Source organism: Myotis myotis, unplaced genomic scaffold, assembly GCF_014108235.1.
Source record: "Myotis myotis isolate mMyoMyo1 unplaced genomic scaffold, mMyoMyo1.p scaffold_m19_p_9, whole genome shotgun sequence".
NCBI lineage: Eukaryota > Metazoa > Chordata > Mammalia > Chiroptera > Vespertilionidae > Myotis > Myotis myotis.
This window is the reverse complement of record NW_023416401.1, coordinates 29,561,141-29,583,175: the sequence shown is the minus strand read 5'-3', so window position 1 is coordinate 29,583,175 and position 22,035 is coordinate 29,561,141. Positions and strand designations below refer to the sequence as shown.

The 22,035-nt window shown below is 50.8% G+C and overlaps 1 protein-coding gene across 3 annotated transcripts; it reads left to right on the top strand.

Annotated features, from left to right (window-relative positions):
* Positions 1-6,572: 6,572 nt before the first annotated feature.
* On the top strand, positions 6,573-21,104 carry CHST13 (carbohydrate sulfotransferase 13). 3 transcript variants are annotated; one of them, XM_036323653.1, is made up of 4 exons: positions 6,614-6,703; positions 12,151-12,257; positions 15,911-15,993; positions 19,588-21,104. In XM_036323653.1, exons 3-4 carry the CDS (start codon positions 15,973-15,975, stop codon positions 20,431-20,433), a joined length of 867 nt encoding a protein of 288 aa, XP_036179546.1. In that variant the 5' UTR covers positions 6,614-6,703; positions 12,151-12,257; positions 15,911-15,972; the 3' UTR covers positions 20,434-21,104. The 3 variants fall into 3 exon arrangements, with proteins under 3 accessions (XP_036179545.1, XP_036179546.1, XP_036179547.1); XM_036323654.1 differs by lacking the exon at positions 6,614-6,703 and adding an exon at positions 11,773-12,057; XM_036323652.1 differs by lacking the exon at positions 12,151-12,257 and having other exon boundaries at positions 6,573-6,703.
* Positions 21,105-22,035: the final 931 nt, after the last annotated feature.

Here is a 22,035-nt window from a genome sequence, read left to right as displayed (position 1 = left end):
TATGCAAGCACCCAGCGCAGAGCCTACACTGAAAGGTGGAAAGAACAACAGTTCTCTGAGCACACAGGTGAGCCAGCTCACAGCCAGTTCACTTCGCACTCTCAGGGCCTGTGGGCTTCGCTGTCCCATTTAATGGATGCGGAAACAGAGGTCTAGAGAGGTGGTAGGACTTGCCCAAGGCCACCCAGCTAGTCATGGGTGGAGCTAGGACTTAAACCCTCGGAACTCAAAGATCTGGCTCTGGCTGGCAGGGTGAGCAGGCTGTTGTTGGGGTCCTCAGGCTGCTTGGAAGAGCCAGCAAGCAGAAATGCGCTTTCGTTTGCTTTCCAGCATTCATCCGTTCGCTCTATCTTTGGAGCAGCACTGACTGAGCACCAGGCACTGCGGCTGTCCTGGAAGCAGCAGTTCTTTTGTAGACACTGCCTCTCACCCCTCCACCCCTCAGGGCATGCACGGCACACAACGTGACAGCCAGCGGCCAGCACCTGCCTCTCTCAGCTGGAGGGCTGCTTCTGGTGGCTTAGGGCATGTTCATCCAGCTCAGAGGTGGGCTGGAAGGGCTAGAGAAGCGACAGGAGAGAGGAGACATTACTGGATAAATACCCCAGCTCCCTCCGCTCTCTCTCCCCGGGGTGTGTAAGTGGGTGGAAAATAAATCTGGGGAGTGTTCTGCACTGTCCCCAGTCTCCCAGCAGGACTGGGCTGAGTTGCGTCCCCCCTCCCAGTACCACACCCTTGGATGGTAGCTTTCTCTTCCCCACCCCACACCCCACTCCCTGACCAGACTAACGAGCTGTCCTGAAACCTCCCATCAGGACTTGCTTCTGGAAGAGGCTTCTTCATCTGATGGCTCAAGAGAAGCCAAAAATCTAACCGTTTTTGTGAAATCTCCTGACTTTTAAATGTTTGCAACCAATGTTAAAAATTTAAGCATTGTATTGAATAAGATGAGTGGGTTATGTCAATGCCAATGACCTGGCTGTGACAGTGCACTATATGGTCTGCAAGAGGTTATCACTGGGGGAAGAGGGCACATGGGATCTCTCTGTTTTCTTTCTAACAACTTCATGTTAAACTATGTGTCCCCAAATGAAGAGTTTATTTTTTTTAATTGTAGAAGCTATTTCAAAGAATGAGGATCTCACAGATGTTAAATATGGCCAACAAGGAAGTTCAAACCCTGGCTATACCACTTACTAGCTTGTGCATACTTGGGTAAGTTACTTAGCCTCTCTGTGCCTCGGATTCCTCACCTGTAAACCAAAAGCAGTAACAATTCCTGCTTCATGAGATGCATCTGAGGATTAAATGAGATAATACATGTGAAGATCTTGGAATAGTGCCTGGCACAGAATAAGCACCAGATAAGAATAAAATATTGTTATTTTTCTCATTGTTGCCACTATCAAAAAAAGCAAGGAACACAGTAATGTATGTAGTACTAAATGTAAAGGAAAGAAATTTTAAGGAAATTAAAATCTCTGAGGGATACGCAGGAACTGGCAAGGATGGGAGGGAAAGACTCTTTGGTGTTTTCCAACATTGTCAGTGTACTAAATGCCACTGAATTACACACTTTAAAGTGATTCATTTTGTTATGTGAATAGCCTCTCAATTAAAAAACAAAAAACAAAAACCTCTGGTGTTCTTAAAGTTTAATCCTTGGATAAACCAAATAAATAAAAACTTAAAACTAGTAAGGAGTAAAGAGAGGCAGGCAGGCACTGCAAGCCAACCCCAGGCACTCAGGACTCCAGGCTACTCAGGTCCCCCGCCCACTGAACTCCATGTGAAAGGGAGCCTCAAGGAAAGCCAGTGGGGCCAGCCTCCAGATCAGGAGGCCCAGCGGCCCTTCAGATGAGCAGGAGACCCCTAGTGGGAAGCACCCAACTGAGCCACTTCCCCAATTCCTGACCCACAAAATTGTGAGCAAAATGTAAATGGTTTGGTTAAGCTGCTAAGTTTTAGGGCAGTTTGTTACTTAGCAACAGCAACTGGATCACTGCATCAGGATCCCCATTAGGGCCTTTACTCTGCCGGGAAAGCTTCTCCTCCCTGCCGCCATACCTGCACGGTCCTCCTCACCTGATTCACATCCCTGCTCAATGTCATGTCTCCCTGAGGCCTGACACTACCACCCTTGTGGCACACACTTCCCATCCCTTTATTCTGCGTTTGTTCTTCACAGCACCATTTACCACCTGCCATAATTTATTTTTTTTTTAATATATTATATTGATTTTTTACAGAGAAGAAGGGAGAGGAATACAGAGTTTAGAAACATTGATGAGAGAGATACATCGATCAGCTGCCTCCTGCATACCCCCTACTGGGGATGTGCCCACAACCAAGGTACATGTCCTTGACTGGAATCGAACCTGGGACCCTTCAGTCCGCAGGCCAACGTTCTATCCACTGAGCCAAACCGGTCAGGACAGCAACTGCCATAATTTAGATATTTACTCCTATTTCTATGCTCTCCCCATCTCTATTGAAAACTCCACAAGGTCAGAGAGTGTATCTGCCTGGTTCTTGCCACTGGTGCCTTAGCATAGAGTGGGCAATCAGTATCTGTTGAATGAATAAATGAATGAATGAATGAGTGAATATGAGCCCTTGTGAGAGGACAGAGGCTGCAGAGGGCGCTTTCCCAGGCAAGCTGTGGAGGGCATATTCACCCTCCCACCCCAAGACCCAACATTGGGACTCTGACAAGTGCCTGCACAGATTTTTCTGAACAGAAATGGGCTGAGATGTTGTTCTCAGCTATGGCCACCAGGTGGCAGTTCAGGAGGCAAAGATTCGCCCTAAGGACCCAGGGGCTAGGACTCAGGGAAGGGTCAGGAATGCAGGTGTAGATTAGATCTGGGGGCTGCTGGGGGTGTGGGTGATCCAGAATCTCTGGGTTCTGGGTCCAGAGTAACAGCAGCCTTGACTTCGGGCGAGCCCAGGGGTGAGTTAGACGCTCCCCAAGGCTCTCTGTCCAAGTTGTCTGGAAAACCATAATAAAAAGCTTCTGGTTTTATCAGAGAGCTGGTTTTCCGACCCCTCTATTTGACACCTATCATCATCCTTGGGAGCTCTATCTTTAAGCTAAAATAACTATTATTTACTTGATATGCTTCCTTAAATAGATCTTTAAAACTTAAATATATGTAATAAGAAGGAATTTTTTAAAATTTCTTGGGGGGGGGGGGCGGAGGCGGGGGGAGGGAGATTTGGGAGCAAACAGGCAACTCAGGTATGTGCCCCTAACCAGGAATCGAACCTGAGACCCTTCCATGTGCGGGCCACTGAGCCATACCGGCCAGGGCTTTTTTTTTTTTTTTTTTCCTTCTTTTTTTTTAATTAAATCTTTATTGTTCAGATTATTACATTTGTTCCTCTTTTTTTCCCCCCATAACTCCCCTCCTCCCAGTTCCCACCCCACCCTCCGCCCTCACTCCCCACCCACTGTCCTCATCCATAGGTGCACGATTTTTATCCAGTCTCTTCCCGCATCTCCCACACCCCTTTCCCCCCCAAGAATAGTCAGTCCATTCCCTTTCTATGTCCCTGATTCTATTATAATCACCAGTTCATCCTGTTCATCAGATTATTTATTCACTTGATTCTTAGATTCACTTGTTGATAGATGCATATTTGTTGTTCATAATTTGTATCTTTACCTTTTTCTTCCTCTTCCTCTTCCTCTTCTTAAAGGATACCTTTCAGCATTTCATATAATCCTGGTTTGGTGGTGATGAACTCCTTTAGCTTTTCCTTATCTGTGAAGCTCTTTATCTGACCTTCAATTCTGAATGATAGCTTTGCTGGATAAAGTAATCTTGGTTGTAGGTTCTTGGTATTCATCACTTTGAATATTTCTTGCCACTCCCTTCTGGCCTGCAAAGTTTCTGTTGAGAAATCAGCTGACAGTTGTATGGGTATTCCCTTGTAGGTAACTGAGTTTCTTTCTCTTGCTGTTTTTAAGATTCTCTCTTTGTCTTTTGCTCTTGGCATTTTAATTATGATGTGTCTTGGTGTGGTCCTCTTTGGATGCCTTTTGTTTGGGGTTCTCCGAGCTTCTTGGACCTGTAAGTCCATTTCTTTCACCAGGTGGGGGAAGTTTTCTGTCATTATTTCTTCAAATAGGTTTTCAATATCTTGCTCTCTCTCATCTTCTGGCACCCCTATAATTCTGATGTTGGTACGCTTGAAGCTGTCCCAGAGGCTCCTTACACTATCCTCGAATTTTTGGATTCTTTTTTTCATTCCACCTCTCCGGTTGGGTGTTTTTTGCTTCCTCGCATTTCAAATCATTGGCTTGATTCTTGCGCTCCTCTGGTCTGCTGTCGGGCGTCTGTATAATATTCGTTATTTCAGTCCGTGTATGCTTAATTTCTAGTTGGTTCCCCAACATAACATCGAGGGGCTCATTAGTTTTCTTGTAGATCTCATTAAGTTTATCGGCGGCTTCTAAACAGTTCTTGAGAGACCTTAAAAGTGTGGTTCTGACTCTATATCTTCCATTGACAATTTTGTCCGGTTTCTTTGTCTCCGCATTTTGTTATGCTTTCTTGGTGCACCCCCTAGTGGTCTTTGTGCGCAGTCTTATAGTTAAGCCTTGATTGTTGTAGCTAATACCAGGGAGGGTTTGACCTCCAGGCCAAGTGGCTATGGGAATCAGCTGTGTCAGCAGTGAGAGAACTTCTGTCCTCTAGGGAGGTGCTAATCTAGCCTTTGCCTGAGGCTATCTGGCAAATGCCTCTGTGCAGGGCTTGGGCGGGGCAGGTCGCACAGGATCAACAGGGTGGGCTGGAGAGAGCAGTTATGGCGGCTCTCAGTCCTGTCCCCAGGGGCTCTGCCTCTCTGAGTCCCAGCACCCGCTGCAAACCTCGGAGAGAAAGCTGCACTCGCTCTGACCGAAGCCAGACAGTCCCGCTTCTCCCGTTTGAGTCTGGGTCCCTAAAGACTCGCCCGTATCTGGAGCTCAGAGTCTGTGACTCCCTCCCAATTGAAAACGCCAACCGCGCCCTCCACCGCCAGCCCGCTTCTCGCACTCTGCACCTCAGAATTTGACTTCAGCACTGCGCCTCCTCTGAGCGTCCGTATGCGTTTCTCTTTCCTCCTAGTTGTAGGACTTCCACTCAGCCAGCGTTCCTGTGGTTCTGGGTGATGTCCATTCCGTCTTTTAGTTTCACTTTTGAAGTAGTTGTTCAAAGCAGCAAACTCCGGCGTTAACCTATGCCGCCATCTTGGTTCTCTCTCTGAAGATTTATCGGCCAGGGCTTTTTGATGTTGTCATGAGCCAAGGAATTTTTATATCATCACTGTAACTTGGCAGAAACAGGCAGTAACAGTTAATAATCACTAAGATATTGTATTTAGATGGCAGTCACTGAGCGCCAGATGCTGTTTCAAACATGCCCTGTATCTCATTTAGTCCTCAAAAGACGATGATCTGTGTCCTAGTACTATCCCATTGTACAGGGAGTGGGACACAGAGAGGGTGGGCGACTTTCCTGATCTCACACAGCCAATAAGTGGTACCAGCAGGCTTTAGAGTCACCAGAGTTCTCAAGAGCTGTTAAAAAACTGGTATTTACTGCAGTATCCCCCCCCCCACTCCCCCCCCCCCCCCCCCACACACACACACACTTACTGCTAGGTATTAGCTCAAGGGAACACACCAATGCACACAGCTGCCTCCTCCGGTCCCCTGCTAGCCTGCCCTCTGGGCGGCAAGACCCAGGGGACAGTCCTGGGCTCCTCACTCCACAGGGCTAGCTGGATTGGTTTATTTTTCCGGACTTTACTCTCATTCCCTCACACCTAGGAGTCTTCAGCAAGTTTTTGTTTGTTTGTTTTTGTATTGATTTCTGAGAGGAAGGGAGAGGGAGAGATAGAAACATCAATGATGAGAAAAAAAATCATGGATTGGCTGCCTCCTGCACACCCCCCACCTGGGACCAAGCCCGAAACCTGCCGGGACCAGAATGGAACCGTGACTCCGGCTTCACGGGTGGACGCTCAACCACTGAGCCTCCCCGCTGGGCCTCAGCAAGTGCTGAGTGCTCGCTGGAGTCTGGAGCAGCTGTGGAGGCACAGGGGTCCTCCTGCCCCTGGGGATGTGAACTGAGACCTTCACCTCTCCTGCCTCAGTCCAGCTGGGACCTGCATGAGCCAGAACTCAGGTAGGACCTGGAGATACCTGTGGAAAGCCGGCTACAGGGTGGCCTGGGGGAAGGAAGGGACTGATCCTGGGAAGCAGGACTCCTGGGGAGTCCCAGACATCCCTGGCTTGTACATCAAAAGGAGAAGGGGCCACAGGGCTCCCTCTACCTATGCTCCTCCCTCCCGTGGACAACGATTATGTGTCTATGTGGTGGGCAGGGTGGGGGGAAAGGGAAGGCATGGAGACTGGACGAGGCCGGCCGACCTGCCCTTGCCCACCTCTGCGGTCCTCCGGGCCAGCGCTGCGTTCCCGGTGGCCCCGCGACCCGCGCGAGAAAGCCCTCGCACCCCCGTGCCGCGCGCTTTGGTATGGGCCGCGGGGCAGCCGGGGCGGGTCCAGGGCCGGCGCCGCCGCCCCGCGGGACACCCGGACTGCAGCGCTGGCACAGGATGGGGAGGCGCTGCTGGCGGCGGCGCGCCCTGGCGGCCGCGTGTCTGAGCGCTGCGCTCCTGCTCCTGGGCGCCGCGACCCGCGCCCTACTCCCGGGTGAGTGCCAGCTGGGCCGGGGGCACCTGCTGTCTGTCTGCTCCTGGGCTAGGGGCTAGGGGCGAGTGGGCCCAGAAAGGTTCTAGATGCCCCGCCTGTGGCCCAGCTCCCCGCAAGGTGTTCCTCCCTTGGAGAAGTGGTCTCCAAGCGCCCGGGATGCGGACCGCTAGGGCCTGCCAGCCTGTGCCTAGCGACCCGGGTCAGTGGCGGGTGGGGGGCTGCCTTTGGCCCACCTGGGAAGGCAGCTTCCTTTACTTCGCCCCACCCCCTTAGCGCCTGGCGTGGGAGGGAGTTTGATGCCCCTCCATCCCCAGCTGGTTCCTCTGTGTGACTGGCAGGGTGCTGCCTGGGGTGCCCTGCTCCACCTGAAGTTCACACTGACAAGGACTTGGGGCTCCTTTGCATCTGCCTCATGGTCTGGTTGGTGGAAATGAGGCAGCCAGCCAGGACCCCGCAGTGTGGAGTCCCTGCTCCAGGCCAGCTTGTGCCAGACTTCACTTGTATGAACTCCTCAAACCCTCTCACCGACCCATTCACAGGACCAACATGCCAGAGAAGTGAGTGGAGGGATGGGTGTGGATGGCTCACTTGCTGGCCGCACTGTCTGTCCTGGGCTTGAGGGGCCCAGCCATTGGCTTGTTCTCCTGACCTCTGGCTCTGTTTGCCTTTCCTGATGTGAGTGTGAGTGTGTGAATGTGTGGGTGTGTGTGTGTGTGGGGGGGGGGGGGGTGGATTGTGGAAATCCTTGGAGTCCCCTTTTGGAGCCTCTCAGACAGGGTCTCCACACCCCAGGGTGGGCAGGGGCCGCTGGGCAGTGGGGTTAGGGTGGCCTAAGTGATGAGGCTGAGGAGACTGTTCGGGGGGCAGCACTTACCCATGGGGGACCCCGGCTAGGTCTAGGTTGGTATAGGATAGGTCATCCACAGTCTTATCTGCTGGGCGACCTATTCCCCCCCTCTCAGGGCTTCAGGGCTCCCATCTGTAATGGAGTGCCCGAGTTCTCCCTACCCGGCTTCTGCTGAGGGGAATGAGGGCACACAGGAAGTGCCTGGCCTCTGGCCTCCTTACCATGGCCCTGTCCCGGTTCGGCCTGGCATGTGCTCCTTCCCTCCCGAGGTGAGGGGCTTCTTCCCCCCACCCCCACTCCCTGCCACCCTCACCCTTCCCTGACTGCCTCTGGACTGGAGGCCAGGGTTTGGAGAGGCCTCCTCAGTGTTCACCAGCTCACCCTGCCACTCACACCATTCCCTCTGTGGCTGGACACCGCTGTCCAGACCTGGACCCCTCCACAAGCCACGCTGGGAGCTGCAGGCCTGTACACCAAAATGGTTGCGGGTTTGATTCCCGGTCAGGGCACAGCCCTAGGTTTCGGGTTCGATCCCCAGTTGGGACTCATATGGGAGGCAGATGGATGTTTCTCTCTCACATCGATCTTTCTCTCTCTCTCTAAAAATCAATAAACATATCTTCAGGTGAGAATTAAAAAAAAAAAAAAAAAAAAGGAGAGCCTGAAATATCCTGATGTGGGTGAGACATTTGAGTTGAGATCTGAACAGCAAGCAGTATCTCCCCTAAAATGTTCCCTGGAGGAGCTTCCCAGGTCGAAGGAAAAGTTAGTGCAAAGGTGGGGACGCACCTGCTATGTTCAGTGTGGCTGCAGCTGAGGAGAGAGCTGGGGAGGGTGGGAGACGCGCCTAGAGGGCCTTGGGAAGGAATGGAATTTACTGATAGCCATGGGAAGCCACGTAGGTTTTAAGATCACCAAGATGGAACAAGAAGAAATAGGAAGCCAGTTGAAGAGACTGGTGATTTTCCTGAGCAGAGTGGACGGGGCTTGCCCTGGGCTGATACTGTGGAGGAAGCAGAAATGGGGGGGCTTCCTGATGGTTCTGGAGACAGAGCTGATGTGACTGGTGCCCAAGAATGATCTGATCAGATAGGTTTCTATTCCACGTGGTTTGTGGAGTTCAGCGTGCAGTCTGAATTTTAAATTGGAGTGGAGAGATCACTATTTCTCTCCAAAAAAAAAAAAAAAAGCAGAATTGCTTTTTACTTATGAAGGGTTTGTCAACGTGTTCATCGCTTAGCCTGATCACCAGAGGGAATGTCCCTGACCCAGGGGCACATAGGTCACCCCAGAAGGCCTAAGCCATCAGGGGGAGTGAATGGGTTAGGGGAGACTCGCAGCGAGGCCTGTGGCTCCTGCTTATCTGATCTTGCAACACTAGCCCAGCTAGAACTTATTAACCAGAAGCCTTGTGTCATAATCTATGCTTACCAGACTGGGATCACCATTGTTTCCCCAAAATAGTGAAGCCTCAAGTCCCCCATGCAACAACTTGCCCCCAGTCTCCCGCCCCCCCCCCTTCCCCTATAAAGCGGGGGACTGAGGCTTTCCTTGGGGGTGAGCATGCATGGACAATTTGTCTGGTTTCTTGGTGTGGCATTTCAGCCATCAGCCTGTGGATGCTGTGAATCGAGTTTTGTGCAGGGTGGAGGGTGTGCCTGAGGGCAGGATGGTGTGGCTTGCGTTAAGGTCACACATATGCTGTGGCCTGGGGTAAAATCCTGTTTCTGGCCCTTACTTGCTGTGAGGCCGTAGGCTTGTTTCGTTGCCTCTCTGATCCTATTTCCCCATCTGTCAGGTGGGGATATAATAGTTACCACCCAATAGGAGAAAGCTTCAATGTTCACAAATCGCTGAGTACAGCGCGTGGTGCCGGCCGGATTTCCGGACTTCTCCCAATCTGTCTCTGTCGTTGTGTGTAGTTTCTTCTCTCTCCATCTCTGTCCTTGGCACCCAGTTCCTCTTTCTCTCCTCCCTCCTATTGCCCTCTCCCTCTTCTCTCTATAACCTCCTGCTATTTTTGTTTCCTTTTTTCAAAGCAGAACCCCGTGTGGTTTGCCTGTGGTTGCTCTGGATGGCAGAGTTCTTTGGCTTAGGTCCAGGACCCTCCCTGACCACGAGACTGGGGCCTGCCCACCTAGCTCTCCCTGGCCTGTCTGCTCCACAGTGCCCTGGGCAGGGGCCCTGGGACATGGAGCCCAGTGGAAGTGCTGGGAGGAAATAAATAGGTGTGTGGGGGGAAGAGGGGTTGGGTGATGGCAGTGGAGGTTGGGGGAGGCCTCAGGGTGGCCCTGTTTGAGGCTAGTCCCTACGCTAGACCCCCAGCCTCTAGCTGTCCAGAGTGGGGGGCTGGACCCTGGGATCTTCAAGCATTCCCCTCTGAGCCCTAGACCCATCTGTTCCCCCCTCCATGGCCAGCCTGCCCTCCTGGTGGACCTGGGTTCCTCTGATCTGTGTGGCGGGCCCGGGTGGGGATGGCCCAGCCCTGTAATCACTGGCCACAGCTACTCTGGGCCTCTCTCTGGTGCCCACTTCCTCTTGCACTCCACCCACTGGCCACCGGAGTCTGGTATGGGACCCACACTCCTGCAGGCTGTGGTCTGCCTAGGAAATGACAGGTCTTTCTCAAGGGCTAGTGTTTCTGGAATGTTCTGAGTTAAGGGGCCTTAGAATAAGACAGGCCTAGGTTTCTTCTCTGTTACTTGGAGTTCCTTTTCCCACAACCCCTGGTGGGCACCAACTCTTCCTCAGTCCCAGCTGTGGTCCCAAGAGGAGCTGGTCACTGGGTGACCTCGTGCCAGAGGTAACACCTCTCTGAGCCTCCACTTTACCATCTGCAAAATGGTAAGAAAGGTGAACCATAACCTCCTGGTTCATAGGCGAAGCTCAATCACTGAGCCATACCGGCTGGGCTGTACCACAGCTTTTTTATTCACTCATCTACTAATGGACACTTGGGCTGTTTACAGACCTTGCTATCCTATATAATAAAAGCCTAATATGCTAAGTGTCCGGTTGTCCAGTTGGCCGTTCAACCAATCAAAGTGTAATATGCTAATGAAATGCTAAGGCAGCTCAACAGCTCGCTATGATGTGCACTGACCACCAGGGGGCAGACGCTCCAACTGGTAGGTTAGCTTGCTGCTGGGGTCCAGCTGATTGGGGCTGAGTGACACAGGTCAGACATGCCCTGGAAGCCTCCTGCAGTCCCTCTCCAGCTGGCCAACCTCCCACATCCTTCCCCAGCCCTGATCATGCACCGGTGGGTCCCTCGGCCTGGCCTGTGCCCTCTTGCAATCTGGGACCCCTTGGGGGATGTTGGAGAGCCGGTTTTGCCCAATCCCACAGGCCAGGCCGAAGGACCCCACTGGTGCATGAATTCATGCACCAGCCTCTAGTTATAAATAATTCTGCTATGAATATAGGAGTGCATATATTCATTCTGATTGGTTGGTGTTTGGGGATTCTCAGGATATACTAGTATTCCTAGAAGTGGGATTACTGGGTCAAATGGCAGTTCCATTTTTAATTTTTTGAGGAAACTCCATATTAATTTCTACAGTAGCTGTACCAGTCTGCATTCCCACCAACAGCACACTGGGGTTCCCTTTTCTCCACATCGTGACCAACACTTGTTATTTATTTATTGATGATAGCCATTCCGGCAGGTATGAGGTGATACCTCATTGTAGTTTTAATTTACATCTCTCTGATGATTAGTGATGTTGAGCATTTTTTTTTTTTTTTGTATGTCTACTGGCCATCTGTATGTTCTCTTTGGAGGAGTGTCTGTTTTTTTCTTTAAGTTTACTTTTTATTGTTGACAGTATGACAGATGTCCCCTATTTCCCCCACTTCCTCTTATCCACCCAGCCCCCACCTCCCTCCAGGCCTTTACCACACTATTGTCCGTGTCCACTGGACATGCTTTGGTTAATCTCTTCCCATCCCCCACACCTTCTTTCCCTCTAAGATCTCTCAGTCTGTTTCATACATCCATTTCTCTGAACATTTTTAAAATATATTTTTATTGATTTCAGAGAGAAATGAAGAGGGAGAGAGAGAGAGAAGCATCAATGGTGAGAGATAATCATTGATCGGCTGCCTCCTGCACATCCCACACTGGGGATTGAGCCCACAAACCAAGGCATGTGCCATGACCAGGAATCGAACCCTGACCTCCTGGTTCATAGGTCAACGTTCAACCACTACGCCACAATGGCCAGGCATGGCTCTGACCTTAATGAGCCTCTGGGTGTAGTCAGAGCTGAACTCCACAAGGCTGGGCGAGAGGCATTCCAAAGGGTGGGGCTATTGCTTCCCCCCAGGCTAATGCTGCATGAATGGGAAAGGTCTGCCTGAGAAAGATGGCCTTTGCAGTATGGGGGAATAACTCAGTACAGGGATCCAGGTAGCTGTCCTCTCAGCTCTCTCCCCAGAGCCACCAAGCCTGAACTCTCCTCAAACAGCTCGAGTCCACTCTGCCCTCCCTCTGCCAGAGCCCACGGTGAGTGGCTGCAAATGAAATAGTGTGCATTGGCCCTTTAAGAAGGTGCCTGCGTTTCTAGCTTCCTTATAGATAACTGCTTTTCTCTTGCAGCTTTTAAGATCCTCTTTGTCTTAACTTTGGCATTTCCATTATGATGTGTCTTGACGTCAGCCTCTTTGGATTCATATTATTTGAGACTCTCTGCGCTTCCTGCATTTGTACGTATATTTCTTTCAGTTATTATTTATTCAAATAGGTTTTCAATATTTGTTCTCTCTCTTCTCCTTCTGCTACCCCTATGATTAAATATTATTACACTTGATGTTGCCCCAGGAGTCCCTTAAACTATCCTCATTTTAAAAATTCATTTTTCTTTTGCTGTTCTGATTGGGTGTTTTCTGCTACCTTACCTTTCAAATTGCTGATTTGGTACTCTGCTTCCTCTAATCTGCTGTTGTTCTTTCTAATGCCAGTTATTGTTTTCATTTCCGACTGGCTCTTTTTAGTGTTTGGTCTATCCCCATTTTTATGTTTCCTTTTTGTTGAAGCTCTCACTGAGATCACTGAGCACCCTTACAACCAGGGTTTTGAGCTCTGCGTCTGGTAGATGGCTTGTCTCCATTCTGTTTAGTCCTTTTTCTGGAGTTTTGTTCTGTTCTTTCATTTGGGACATGTTTCTTTGTCTCTTCATTATGACTGCTTCCCTATGTTTGTTTCTATGTATTAGGTAGATCTGCTACATCTCCTGGTCTTTTTTATTTTTAATTCTTTATTGTTGAAAGTATTACATATGTCCCCCTTTCCCCCCCCCATTGACCCCTTCCAGCCCCCCCACTCCAGGCGTTCAGCACCCTATTGTCTATGCCCTTGGGTTATGCATATATGCTTACAAGGTCTTTGGTTGATTACCTCCCACCCGCCCTTCCCTGCCTTCCCTCCGAGATTCCACACTCTGTTCCATGCTCCATGTGTCTGGATCTACTTCCTTCATTAGTTTATTTTGTTACTTGGATTCCACATATGAGTGCGATCATGTGATACTTGTCTTTCTCTGACTGGCTTATTTCACTTAGCATGATACTCTCCAGCTCCCTCCATGCTGTCTCAAAGGGTAAGAGATTCTTCTTTTTTACTGCTGCATAGTATTCCATGGTAAACATACCACAGCTTTTTTATCCACTCATCTACTGGGCTGTTTCCAGATCTTAGCTATTGTAAATTGTGCTGCTATGAACATAGGAGTGCACACATTCTTTCTGATTGGTGCTTCAATTTTCTTAGGATATATTCCTAGAAGTGGATCACTGGGTCAAATGGCAGTTCCATATTTAATTTTTTGAGGAAACTCCATACATCTCCCGTCTTGGTGGAGTGGCCTTATATAGTAGGTGTCCTGTGGGGCCGAGAGGTGCAATCTTTCTGGTCATCTGAGCCAGGTGCTCCAGTTGTGTCCCTGTGTGAGTTGTGTGTGCCTTCCTGTTGTAGTTGAGCCTGGATTGCTGTTGGCCTGTCAGTGGGAGGGATTGACCCTCAGGATGACTGGCTGTAAGGACTGGCCTTCGTTGCAATTGAGCGGTTGTATGCGGTTTGACTGCATGGAGCAGGATTCGCTTTCGTGGGGCTCTGGTGCCTGCCGAGTTGCTCTTTGAGTGTGCCATTTATGGAGCTAACTGGGTGGTGCTCAGTGCAGTGCGGTCTGAATTCACAAGGTGTGTTGGTTCTAGAGCCTTTGGGAGGGAATCCCGCACATGCCCAGATCAGCTGCTGCCGATGCCTTGATGCAGGGCCACCTGCTAGGAGGTACAAAATAATCTTCGGTTGGGGCTGCTTAGCAAGCGGTGCAGGGCATGTCAAGAACAGCCACTGCTGCTTCAGGTTTGTGGCCCTTTGAGAAAGTTTAGGAAAGTGCATAGGCCAAGGCCAGCAGCTAGCGAAGAACAGCAGCTGAAAGAGGCAGATGCCCACGTTGGGTGAGGTGGAATCTTGGGATCACCAAGTGGGATGAGTGGTGTTAGGCAGGTTGTTGGAAACTCAGACGTGGCACCAGCCTGGTCCTGTAGACTGGTGGAGCAGGGGGCTAGGGCTCCACAGAGGGAAAGCAGCGCCTGCCAGCACTTGCCAGCTGTGGGGGTGGGAGGAGGGCTCAACAAATTAACAATGGCACCTGCCCATTGAGCTGCCCCTCCAGCCTTCACCCTGAAGCTGGACAAGTCAGTTCTTTCCCATATGTCCCTGGTACTTTTCTAGCTGTTGTCCCTTCGCTGGAGCTTAGGGCCATGTTTGTGAGTGAGTCTGTGCTTGGACCTTTTAGGAGGACACTGGGGTCTACAGCAGCCCTCTACCCAGACAGAGGCCCCGCTGATTTTCACAGCCAGATGTTGTGGGCTGGGCCGCCTGATGTGGGGCTAGGACCCCCTTGCTCTTCACTGGGGACCTCACAGCCAAGATATCCCTCCCAAGTATTAACTTCCACACATGGTTGTGGGACCAGCCCATTTCAGGTCTCTGCCCCTCCTACCAGTCTCAACATGGCTTCCTTTTAAAAATTACTAATTCAATCTTTTCACTTGTTATAAGTCTGTTGAGGTTTTTGTATTTCTTCTTGAGTCAATTTTAGGAATTTGTGCCTTCTAGGAATTTTCTATTTCATTTAGGTTATATAATTTACTCTTGTATAGTTGTTCATATTATACTCTAATAATCCTTTCCTATTTCTATAACGTCTAGTACTAATGTCACCTCTTCCATTCCTGCTTTTAGTAATTTGAGTCTTTATTTTTTCCTTCTTGGTCAATCTAGTTAAAGATTTGCAATTTTGGTGATGTTGTAAAGATTGTGTTATACTTTATTATTGTATTAATAAATATAATCATATTTAAGAAAAAATATGATCCAGAAGGTCTTGAACCTTTCCTCACCTATATTGATTATAGTACTAAAAATATATCCATATTAATTGAATATGTTTAAGAAGATAGTCCTGCCGAAACCGGTTTGGCTCAGTGGATAGAGCGTCGGCCAGCAGACTGAAAGGTCCCAGGTTCGATTCCGGTCAAGGGCATGTACCTGGGTTGCGGGCATATCCCCAGTAGGAGATGTGCAGGAGGCAGCTGATCGATGTTTCTCTCTCATCGATGTTTCTGACTCTCTGTCTCTCTCCCTTCCTCTCTGTGGGAAATCAATAAAATATATTTAAAAAAAAAAAAAGAAGATAGTCCTTAAGACACATTTTGAGTCAAGAATAAACTTAGCAAGCTGAGTTTATGGTAGTTTTAGGAAGATTGAAAAATCTGGCACTGAGACAGAAAGATAGTATCTGTCCTCAGGGGCATCCATTCTGGGAGACAGCTAAAGCTGTGTTTACCATGAAGAAGCATGCACACTGCTCGGGGAATTACAGGCTGCTGGAGGAATTCACAGTAGATTAGTGGAGAGCCTGCAGTCTGGCTGTGCCACTCCACTACTGCCCATCCCTCTCTGGACAGACAGGTAGCTTCTTGAGTCCCTGAGGGCTCCTCGGTCATGGGGCTGGCTAGGGCAGGGCATGAGATGAGGGCAGATTCAGGTGGGTGAGGTTGAGTGGTCAGGCCTTTCCCAGAGGGCTATGGGCTGGGTACCATCTTTCCTCTCATTTCTTCCTGTCTGGTATCCTCCAACTCTAGAGGGCAGGGCACAGGAGTAGGAGTGACACCAAGCAACCTGCCTGTTGGATTAGGGGACCTGTCAGTGCTTCCCCACACTTCCCCAACCTCCCTCCCCATCCCAAGGCAGGAGGGAAACTGAGTCTCAGAGATGGGTTAGTTGTGCCCTAGGTGAGTTGACCAAGCATCAAAGCCATTTCTTCTGATGCATCTCTCTTTATGCTCCACAGAATCTGGAAACAAGGCTCTGGGCTCTGGCTGGCTTGGTGGGAAGAAGAGGAGTCCCCTGCAGATGCTCTATGACCTGGACCAGGTAAGTGGACAGACCCCCATTCTGGGACCCCTCCCTCTGCCTCCAGACATGGGAACCTAAGAGCCTCAATGTAAACCTACAGCAAGCATGTCAAACTCACGGGCCACTTGTGGCCCACAACGAATATTTTTGCAGCCCAGCCAATATAACGGTAGGTAAGAAACTTTTAAATAAAAATTTCATAACTTAATTTTTACAATATCCTGTTACACATAATCTATATATATATATAAAAGGCTAATATGCAAATTGTCCACTTGGGAGTTTGACCGGGAGAGCGGGAGTTTGATTGCTCACTATGATGTGTGCTGACCACCAGGGGGCGGCGCGGAACATGTCTGGCGACTAGTGGCAGTGGGGCACTGAGGGAGCGAGAGAAGGAGGAGGCGGGGAGGTGGGGAGGCCAGGCTTAGGGACCCTACCCTGCATGAATTTTGTGCACCAGGCCTCTAGTTATTAATAACTACGTTTGCTAATGACTGATTACTATAATCATGTTGCATTCATTTCCCTTATGTGCCTTATGCGCAGGCGCACCATTTCTCTCCACTAATACTAGCAGCGAATATTTTAGCAGCCAACTGCCATGTCATTAGTCTTGTACTAACTTGTTTGGTGTGTGCAACAGGAAATATTTAGCTTTCAGACAAGAAAATAGGTTTATATGCGTTACACTCATTAATTTATGCAGTTGTCCAGTGTCTGATAAGTTAATGTTCAGGAAATAATATTAATTTTTATTAAAATGTCCTATCATTTTATGTTAACAATTACTCATTTATTTCAGCCCTTTGTATTCAGCATGTCTCTATCAAAATAAATCTACATTTCTATGAAAATTGAAGTTTTTATTTTTTTTGCGGCCCACATATACTTAAACCTTGTTTATTTGGCCCATGTTAGCCTTTGAGTTTGACCTGCTTGACCTACAGTCACGGGACTGGAACCCACATTGGGCAGAGAGAGGCATCCTCTGCAAATCCAGGCTCTGGGAATGTGACGAGGGCAAATCTTGGGGGCAAGCTGAGAGAGCTGGTGTCCCCACCTACCCCCTACTGTCCATCACCTACTCAAAAATACACCGGGCCCACTCTGTGCCAGGCACTGTTGTATGTGCTGTGGGTATGAAAGAGAGTGAAACAGACACTGAGTCTTCCCTCAGGGAGTTGACAGTCTAGTGGGGAAGCAGTAATTAAGTGAAACCCAAATCAGCTGCAATAGGGAAACACGAAGGAGCCCCTGCCTCACCTCTTCTCAGGCAATGGACCAGAGGGCTTGCTGGTCCATGAACCTCACTTCTGTTGTTGGCCCCACTGGGACCACACACACACACACACACACGGTTGTACCCCACTGAGAGTCACACCCCCTGCCTCACACCCAAACAGCCACACTCAGGGGCACCCACTCAGGTGCATGTGTTGAGCACCTACGGTATGAAGACTGTGCTCAGGAAGCTATGGATCCTGCCACAACCAGGTAGGCTGGTTCCCTGCCCTTGTGCTGCTGACAGTCTAATGGGGGGAAAGATGATCTGATCGCTGCCTCCACTAACCTGTGACTGATTTGTGTCTAAAGGGGAAGTACAAGGCACATGGAGAGCTCTACCAGGAGGGTCCTAGTTTAGATGGGGGAGAGGGACCCTGTATGAGAACATTTTCATCACTCCAAAAAAACATCTAGTACCCATTAGCAGTCACTCCCATTTTCTCCACCTCCAGCCCCTGACAACCACCAATTTACTTTCTCTATGAATCTATTCTAAACACTTTAAAAATATATTTTATTGATTTTTTTACAGAGAGGAAGGGAGAGCGATAGAGAGTTAGAAACATCGATGGGAGAGAAACATCGATCAGCTGCCTCCTGCACACCCCCCACTGGGGATGTGCCTGCAACCAAGGTACATGCCCTTGACTGGAATTGAACCTGGGACCTTTCAGTCTGCAGGCCGACACTCTATCCCAGCCGTGGGCAAACTACGGCCCGCGGGCCGGATCCGACCCGTTTGAAATGAATAAAACTAAAAAAAAAAAAAGACCGTACCCTTTTATGTAATGATGTTTCCTTTGAATTTATATTAGTTCACACAAACACTCCATCCATGCTTTTGTTCCGGCCCTCCGGTCCAGTTTAAGAACCCATTGTGGCCCTCGAGTCAAAAAGTTTGCCCACCCCTGCTCTCTCCACTGAACCAAACCAGTCAGGGCTCTAGACCAGGGGTCCTCAAACGTTTTAAACAGGGGGCCAGTTCACTGACCCTCAGACCGTTGGCTTAGATTACAAAGTACCATTATTTTTCCTGTGTCTGTCTTCTGCTGCCTGCCTCCCTTGGCAGATTTGGTTTTGCCTCAAAAAGAAATTGATTCGGGGTCTGCAAACTGGCTGACTTCTGCATTTGCTCTGTGAGACGTAGCTCTGTCCGGGTGCCGCCTGGTCCGAGATCCTGATGCCACCCCACCTCCGTGGCAGCATCTCTCATCCCCTGGAGACCCCATTCAGCACACAGCACCCTCCATGCTCCCCTGCAGCTCCGACCCGCTGAGCCCGGGCCCCAGCCTGTCACTAGTCCCCCAGGTCCTGCCTGTAGCCCCAGGGTGCTCAAATCAGTCTGGGAGGGGCTGGTGGGTTGACCCCTTAGACAGAGGGGTACAGACCAAAGCTATCGTTCTTTTCTTTTTTTCCATATCACATCATGAGTTTTTTTGTTATTTTTCTTTTTTTTATTGTTTTATTGCTTAAAGTATTACAAAGAGTATTACATATGTCTCCTTTTTTTCCCCGCCCTTGACAATCCCCTGGCCTCCTACCACCCTATTTTTCTTATTAAAAATGTTAATGTTGACATTATTGCAGGTGTCCCCCTGCAAAAGGGGGGGCCTTTGCCCACCTCCACCCATCCTCTCCTCCCCTCCCTTGGCCTTCATCAAAGTATTGTCTGTGTCCATGGGGTCTGCATATGTGTTCTTTAGCTAATCCCTTCATCTTTATCCAGTCACCCCTCCTCAAAAAATTAAAGATGGAAATGCCTTTTACTTGACCCTAAATATTCTGGGAATATAGCCTAAGAATTCCAAAACACCAACCAGAAAGAATATATGCTCCCACTATGCTCATAGCAGCATTATTTGCAATAGCTAAGATCTGAAAACAGCCCAAGTGCCCACCAGCAGATGAGCGGATAAACAAAAAAAGCTATGGTACATCTACACAATGGAATACTACAGGGCTGTAAAAAGCTACCATTGTTATACACTATGCTACTTCTAGTAATTCAATTTGCTCCCATGGTGAGGATTCTGAAGCCATACTTCCTTATCAGTCTTACCCTGATCACATTCGTTACCAGGACCTCCTCAGTCCTGCGTGTCCAACAACTGACTAATCACTTCGTTCTACATGCCTCTGCAAGGTTAGATTCGGTTCCCCCAATCCAGGTCCAGGACAAATGCCTAGGCCCCCCAACTCATACAGTGATCGGTGGCAGCGCTGGGTTTCCAGTCCAGGCCCCCATCCTGCTGCCCGGCCCTGGCTCACACGGGTCACTGGGCGTCACCGGGCAGCTGCCCTGACACCGACCCCTGTCCTCCACAGGGTTCGAGCTCGGCCCTGGCGGAGGTGCACCGGCAGCGGCGCGATCTGCTGCGCCGCGCCTGCAGCCGCCACACCCGCCGGCAGCGCCTGCTGCAGCCCGAGGACCTGCGGCACGTGCTGGTGGACGACGCCCACGGCCTGCTCTACTGCTACGTCCCCAAGGTGGCCTGCACCAACTGGAAGCGCGTGCTGCTGGCGCTGCGCGGCCCGGGGGGCGCCGACCCGCAGGCCATCCCCGCGCACCAGGCGCACGCGCCGGGCCGCCTGCCCTCTCTGGCCGACTTCAGCCCCGCCGAGATCAACCGGCGCCTGCGCGCCTACCTGACCTTCCTCTTCGTGCGCGAGCCCTTCGAGCGCCTGGCGTCGGCCTACCGCAACAAGTTCGCGCGGCCCTACAGCGCCGCCTTCCAGCGGCTCTACGGCACGCGCATTGTGCGGCGCCTGCGCCCGCGCCCGCACCCCGACGCGCTGGCCCGCGGCCACGACGTGCGCTTCGCCGAGTTCCTGGCCTACCTGCTGGACCCGCGCACGCGCCGCGACGAGCCCTTCAATGAGCACTGGGAGCGCGCCCACGCGCTCTGCCACCCGTGCCGCCTGCGCTACGACGTCGTGGGCAAGTTCGAGACCCTGGCGGAGGACGCGGCCTTCGTGCTGAGCCTGGTGGGCGCGCCAGGCCTGCGCTTCCCCGCGCCACCGCCCCGGGCCAAGGCAGCCACGGCCCAGGACCAGGCCAGGCGCCTCTTTCAGGACATCAGCCCCTTCTATCAGCGGCGCCTCTTTGACCTCTACAAGATGGACTTCCTGCTCTTCAACTACTCCGCCCCCTCCTACCTGCGGCTGCACTAGCCTGCAGTGCTCCCCACGGGGCCTGGTGCACTGCAGAGGCTCCGAGCCCAGGGATAGGGGCCCGAGAAAGGGAGTTTTTGACAACCACTGCACTGGGCCGACATCACACCGGGCCGGTTTGGGGTGCAGCCCACCTCAGCTGCTGTACAACTCTGTGCCTGTCCCCTGTCGTGCCTGTCGCTTGATGTTGCTTCAGTTAGTAACTGCTCTAGCTGGCGTGGGTGAGGATTGGGTAATAGCGTTTTAAGTTGCAAAGAGGCCGTTTTTGTCAGCTCTGTCCCTGAACCTCCATGGTGTAACAGAGCAGAACGCTGGCTCAAGGCAGCCTGTGCCATCCTAATTCCCTCCCCACTTCACCTGCTCTGGCAAGAACCGCCCTGGCCAAGGAGAGAAGCCCTCCCCTGCAGGACTCAGGCTGGGCCCATCCTTGTCCACGGGCATGGCACAGGAGTCAGCTGTGAGCCGCCTTCACTCTGCCTGTCACAGAGCAGGGCCACCTTTCCTGTTGCTGGCCATGTCCTGGACCCACCCTTGGTCTTAGACTGGCCAGATGCTAGGTTGCCTGTGTGTGCCCAGAGTCCCGGGTGCAATATGATGGCAGGTTTTATAGGACTTTGGTGATCTGGGGAGTTCATGTTATTGAAATAAATGAGTTTTGTTACTTTCTGACAGTTTAGAGTTTCTCCACTTCATTTTGCCATTTGCTCTGCGTTGTGGGGCTGTCTGATCTTGGAATCTCACTGAGTCTCTGAGCCTCAGTTTCCACTGCTGCCAAATGGCCTTAGAATGCCAGGTGGTTATGAAGGAGAGATGGAGAGCCTGGCTTACCTTCGTAGCAGCACACAGCGTGAGGGACTACATGGGGAGCAGGGTATGGAGGGAGGGCATCGTGTGGAGGGATCCTAAATTGTAGGGTTGGAGAAAACAGTCACAACTTGAAGGAAATGTGATCTTTGCCTGGGCCAAAGATTAAAGCCCAAACCAGCTCAGTGAAGCCCTGCTCGTTGGGCCACCTCACACCTGTGTGAGTCTGCAGGAAGAGCACAGATCTTGCCTGGAGCCCCTGTGGCAGCGAAGCCTTGCCTAATCCGTCCCTACAGCGGTGGAGCTGGCTCCCTGCTGCCATCATGTGGCAGCTAGGGGGAAGAGCAGCAGCGGGCTCCCAGGAGACTTACAGGCTCCTTTCGGGATTTCACAGCCCTTGGAGGTTTTGAACATCCAGAGATGTATCCCAGCAGCCCAGGAAGCCCATGCTTTCTGGTTAGGCATGTTTGGGCTGGAGTGATGAACTGGGTATGTAGGTGCTGAAACCACATGTGCCCTCAGAGTTTGGGGAGCTTCATATTCAGCACAGGTGCAAAGCGTTTCCAAATGTTTACATCTCCAGTGTGGACAAAACCCTCTGTCCTGTTCAATATTTCTTCACCCCCCAACCCCCACCCCTGACATTATGATTGTGAGCCAAGTCTTTGGGTAATGGGTTTGTTTTGAGAAGAACAAATGATAACTCAACCCTCCGTCCTCTCCCCACCTAAAAGGCTGCCAGAAAGGCAGTCACACTCAGATCTTGGGACCTTGAATCCTGCCCAAAATTCTAATCTG

Bases quoted from the DNA above. Each gene is read 5' to 3' on its own strand.
- CHST13 (XM_036323652.1), top strand. From the start codon at position 6,607: ATGGGGAGGCGCTGCTGGCGGCGGCGCGCCCTGGCGGCCGCGTGTCTG. The intron at 6,704-15,910 runs GTGAGTGCCAGC...TATGCTCCACAG, and splicing joins GACCCGCGCCCTACTCCCGG to AATCTGGAAACAAGGCTCTG. The intron at 15,994-19,587 runs GTAAGTGGACAG...TGTCCTCCACAG, and splicing joins TGCTCTATGACCTGGACCAG to GGTTCGAGCTCGGCCCTGGC.